This window comes from Pteropus vampyrus, unplaced genomic scaffold (assembly GCF_000151845.1).
Source record: "Pteropus vampyrus isolate Shadow unplaced genomic scaffold, Pvam_2.0 Scaffold68, whole genome shotgun sequence".
NCBI classification, from domain to species: Eukaryota; Metazoa; Chordata; class Mammalia; order Chiroptera; family Pteropodidae; genus Pteropus; species Pteropus vampyrus.
This window is the reverse complement of record NW_011888849.1, coordinates 5789646-5795198: the sequence shown is the minus strand read 5'-3', so window position 1 is coordinate 5795198 and position 5553 is coordinate 5789646. Positions and strand designations below refer to the sequence as shown.

The 5553-nt window shown below is 34.2% G+C and overlaps 1 protein-coding gene across 1 annotated transcript in view; it reads right to left on the bottom strand.

Annotated features, from left to right (window-relative positions):
• The window catches only part of ASAH2 (N-acylsphingosine amidohydrolase 2), a 69627-nt gene that overhangs the window by 31120 nt on the left and 32954 nt on the right, over positions 1-5553 (bottom strand). Inside the window, exon 9 of the mRNA XM_011361644.2 lies at positions 1588-1674. Coding sequence (XP_011359946.1) covers positions 1588-1674 — 87 coding nt within the window. The remainder of the gene's footprint in view (positions 1-1587; positions 1675-5553) is intronic.

The following is a 5553-nucleotide window of genomic DNA, read 5'->3' as shown; positions in this document are numbered from 1 at the left end:
CTCTTATTGACCCCAGATTGGCTCTGCGATGGTTGACCTGGGTCAATTCCCCACAAATATGAGACTAGAGATACAGGCTTTTGCACAAAAGGCCCCAATCTCACTTGAAAGGCAATGAAGAAAAGTTAAGATTAGAGGTAGGTGAGCTGAATTACTTTTTCACCAGAACAAGCGGATCTTCAGGCATTCTCACAGAGATTTCCCTCTCAGAATCCTTGAGTCCAGGGGCAAGGTTGGTGGCAAAGGCTGGCTTGAAAGACTTCAGGACCCATTTAATCTGCATCATCTTCCCCACTCACCATCCCCTTTTGATGATCTTTTTCTTTTCAACTGATAGTTTTTCAATCTTATGGGAAATATGAGTCAAAACATGCTGAAATGTTTATTTTTATTGATTTGTATCATACAATAGAGGCAACTCCTGCATCAGCACAAGTCCTCTTTGCCTAACACTTAACTCATTTCCACTGCATCCCCACTCCAGTTTCAAAAGCCACATGGGGGCTCTCAGGATAAGTCATCAGTAATACCAGCTGCAGCCGGCCTCCCCTGATTAAGAGGGAAGCTGTGCCTTCCTAAGAAGAGAATGCAGAATGTGGGACAAATTTCTATGGCTCCCAGGCCTATACTGGTAACAAAATTTCTGACACCAAATTGTGTCATGGGTACATACCCTAAATAGAATCTGTTAATTTAGAGCAATCCACTGATAATACCACAGTAATTAAAAAGGACTGCAGCAATTAGACTAGCTGGTGTCTGATGTTTTTAAAGGTGCTTTTGATCTTCCTTAATTGCTCCTGAAACATTTTAGAATCTTTGGAACAAAATATTTACTTACACACACACATGCACAATAAAAGTATGACTAAGCCATAAAAAGGAAGAGATTTAATTATCTTTATCAGAGATATCTCAGCTCCAGAGCTCATCCTTTCCTTTTTCAATCAGAAATCTGTCTCCATAGAAGCTGATACATAATATGAGGCAAAATGGAAACTAAAATTTAGGAGAGAAGGATAGAGTAACTCATAGTAATTTCACTGAAGACTAAATTTTCTCCTTATCAAAAAAAAAGTATTAAGAAAAGATGGATGATTTTTGCTGTATCAAAAAGTCTAGAACTGGTTTGAATTAAAATCGCCAAAGCTGGGAGTTGTGCTGCTCAGCTTTGCCTTATCACTGAAGGAGAAGTTAAGAAATGGCTAGGTGACTTGGCAGGCAAAGGCCTGAGAGATTTCTGAGATTTTACAACAGTCTGGCCATATCTGATACCATGTTAATTGAAAACCTTACAATCTACCTATCATCCCACTTTCTGAAGCAAGCACTCTGGCTGAAGTAAAATGTCTTCCTGATTACTTGGTTTTAAATGTACTTCCTGGAAGCAGTTGGACCAAGTGGTCAGAGAGATTGCTGTGTGGCAACCTTCCTAGCTGACATGTAATAGCATTCAGTCTTCCAGACTCCTTGGCTCAACTTGAGCTCTTGTATTCTGTACAATTATTGACTTATTAATGAACAATGCCAATGGATTTTAAAGAATAATTTTAAATGAAGATGAAAGAAGCTGGGTGCACAGCTAACCTTTGCTTCCTGATATAGGATCCGTCCTATAATTTGCGTGCTTTCGAGCATATCCTGTCCAGGTCCCATAGCCATGCACATGGTAGACTGGAATAAAATGAGACAAGAATGTGTTCTTAGTTAAATAAGTGATTATTTTAAGAAATGGAAAATTACAAATGAATCTAAGCAAATATATTTTTAAGCCACATTCCAGTATTTCTTTTCAGATATTCTCTCAGCTTACAGATTACAGGAAACAAAATCATTTAGTAAATATCTTTAGAAACCATATATTGTAACATTTTACTTTTAAAAATAAGGAAACCAAGACTCAGGTGGGTTAGAGGATTTGTCAGAGATTATACAGGTGGCTAAAACCTAAAATCTTGTCTCTCCATTTGCTGCACATCTCTCTGCTTGCTTGTTCTTACCTGTGGTTCTTGCTCATGATCACTTTAAATTGAAACTCTTAATTATACTGGAACAACTAGCTAGCCCTCAGAAAAAAATTATACTGGAACAACTAGCTTAAAATTATACTGGAACAACTAGCTAGCCCTCAGAAAAAAATCAGTAAATAAATCTAACTCTGTACCTTATTTCCTATGTTAGTAAATTTAAGATTAGATAGATATTTAAATATTATAAGTGAAACCAAAAAGTATTAAAAGAAAATATGAGTGAATATATTTTAAAGTTTTAAGGGTATGGAAGACTCTTCTAAAATTATATAGGCAGGCTTAATTAATCTTACAGTTTAAACATTTTGAACATCCATGTGGGGACAACCAAAAAAAAAGGTAAGGCTGAAAGACAAGTGATAATTTGGTGGCGGGGGGTGGGCGGCGCACAGAGATTGCACTGTTTATGACAAGCTAAGACTTTACTATATTAGAAACATTAAAAACTAGAAAAAATCCTTATCGATATCTTTTGATTTATCCATATTGATTTATCTCTTATTTATAGTAAAAAGCATCCCATATGTATGTCAAAATCATCCTATTGTACATTTTTAAATTACATAATGTTATATTTCAATTATATCTCAATAAAGCTGGAAAAAATAAAAGAAAAAAATTATCCTAATGGATACACAATGGAATATAGATGAAACGGATAATTCACAAAAAAGAAATGCAAATGGCCATTCAATATTAAATATGTTCATTCTCATGAGTAATTTAATATAAGTTCAAACTACAAAGAGAGAACTCTTTGCATATTGTACTGGTAAAAACTGAACAATTTGACAGTTCTGGTGTTGGTAAGAGATTGGGGAAACTGTCACTTTTGCATTATGGGTGGAAACATGATTGAGAGAGCATTTAGACAATGTGTAGCATATGTTAGATGTCCTTTCTCTTTGACAGAAAACTCACTTAAGAATTTGTCCTAAGGTGAAACTCTTACTCTTGTGAAAATATGTCTGACAAGCAGAGTGACCATAGCATGCTTATACGAAGGAAGGAAAAAAATAAGGGAGAGAGGGCGTGAAGGAAGAAAAAGTGCAGGGAAAGAAAATACCAGTAGGGAACTGATTAATTATGGTACTTAACATTGAAATTTACAGAGTTAGTATAAATGATGTTTTAAAATATATTTACTAGAAATAAGGAAGCAAGTTATAGAACAGCATTACGGTATGATCCCACTTATGTAAAACTGTACATGTATATATGTGCATGGAGGTTAATTGTCGGGGGAGACGGTGTTCCTTTATATAGTTTTGTTTTCTGAACTTTTCAATATTGCTTAACTTTTAACAAGCATATATCTTTTCCTAAAAAATATTAAGGCTATTTTTTAGACGTAAAAAGTTTTTTTTTAAAGAAACCACATTAAAGCAGAGGATATGGCGACATTAGCCAAACTTCCTCTTTTTCTTAAGCAAATCTTGATTTTGTTCAGAAAGCCATCTCTGTCCTTGCAGTCAATGATCCCATTCCTAGTTCTAGATAAGAGTAAGGCGATTATGGCAATGACCCAGGCCTTGCCAACAACTGGTCAAGAACTCCAGCCCGAGCCAATCAACATGTACAATTCCCCAAGGAACTGTTTTGGTCCAGGGATGGACATATGGCGTACATTGACCCAATCAGACAGATGAGAGCTATTATTCCATGGCTGGAGGGGAAGTTTTCTCTCTCTCCTACTGTATATGGTGTGAGGGAGAGCATACAACTTCTTCATTGCTGACTGCCATCTCGCTAACTTGATGGAAACCAATCCAAGAAAAACAGAATTCTTTTGTGGGGAGGGGTATGATTTTCTTGTAATTTTTTTCTGATTATAACATATACTCATTATATAAAAATGTACAAATAGAATAAAAGTAATAAATAAATAGAATAAAAACAACTTAGTACCAAAAAGAGAAAACTATTGTCAAAATTCAGTGTGTCTCACTTTGTCTTTTTACTATGACACATTTTCAAAACTGTAACCATAATAGTAAATCCTATTTCTTTAGTCAACATTGTGTATTGTGAGCTTTTCCCCACATTAAGTATTTCAGCATAAGACATTAAGTTGATGCATAAATTCTACTGCAAATAAAAATAATTTTTTGACCATTTCATCTATGAATTTTGGAATTTAACAAGTAATCATCAGATCTAATGTGGATTAATAATGTGTGAAAATTTTGCAGATAAAAGGTAACAAAGGAAGACTTTCTATATAAAAATAGTAATATATAATAAGAAAGTATAATTGTTAAAATTACATTGCTCATGGGGTGAGGTTGACTGGAATAGAATAAATAGCCTAGAAATTATGTTTAATAAATAATATCACAGGTGAAATGTTCTATAAACACAAAGAATAAGAACCAAGAAACGAGCACCTGCTGCTCATGTCGAAACTGAAAAATCTAAATGAGCAGTTAAATAAATGATGGTACAGACTTATTTTTCTTTAAAACTTAGCACAGAGGATTATATATAGTCATAAAAAGGGTTTTCAGACAAATCGAGTAGAAGACTCAAATCCTGGACCAATAAAATTAAGTAAATAAGATAAAATTTTGTTCATGAATGCATAGACAAGAACATAGGAAAGAGGTATAAGAGTGGTAACTTCCAGAAATGGGAAAGGGGAAAGTGAAGAGAGGTAAGTAAGGACTTATACTTTTTACAATCGTCTAAGCTTCCATGTTGACTTTTACAGCAAGATTTTGTAACTTTAAAAGAAATGAAAAAAATATTAATTTTATATTGTTCTTTAAAAAAATGTGAGAAATGTCTCAGGAGAACAGTTTTGGTACTAACTTGTGACTTCAGAAATGCCAAGGCAAAATGTTGCAGATTGTCCAAATTTCAGAAGGATAGTTAATCTCTGACATTTACTACATTGTCTCGCCATACAAAAAACTTCATAATCAGATATAATTTGGAAAATATCGTTTTATCCAGTTGAATTTTAGTGGGTGGTTTTGAGAAGAGCGAATGCTAAAGGTGAGTAGGCCAGTGTATACTTGAGGAAAACATATTTGTAAATTAGTGATAAATATTTAAACAAAAAAGGTACATGAGATACAAACACAAAGATTTCACATCACAATTACCTACCCCACCAATGGGACAAGTGCTATTGGCATTATCGCAAGACTCCCCGGTGTTGATGCAACGTGGGCCGAGAATATTGGGAGACACATCACCTAAGTTCGATGAAGCAAAAGCTGCTACAAATGGTCCCTGCCAAAAAAAGAAAGACAAAAAACAAAACAAAACAAAAAAAACAACACCCAATTGCCTTTTTAATCTTTCTTATTTCCCATGACTTCCATTAAAAGTACAAACATTGAATCTACTCTAGTGAACTATTCAAAATCATTTGCATACAGTAGAAAGAAGGATGTACAATATTTTGAGGAAATTTTTTATTTCTGAAAAGGCTCACTTTGCAGTCAGTATCCATATTATTACTCATGATATTCCAATTATCAATAAAGCTGTTCTGGTTCAAACAGGAGTTTCAAAT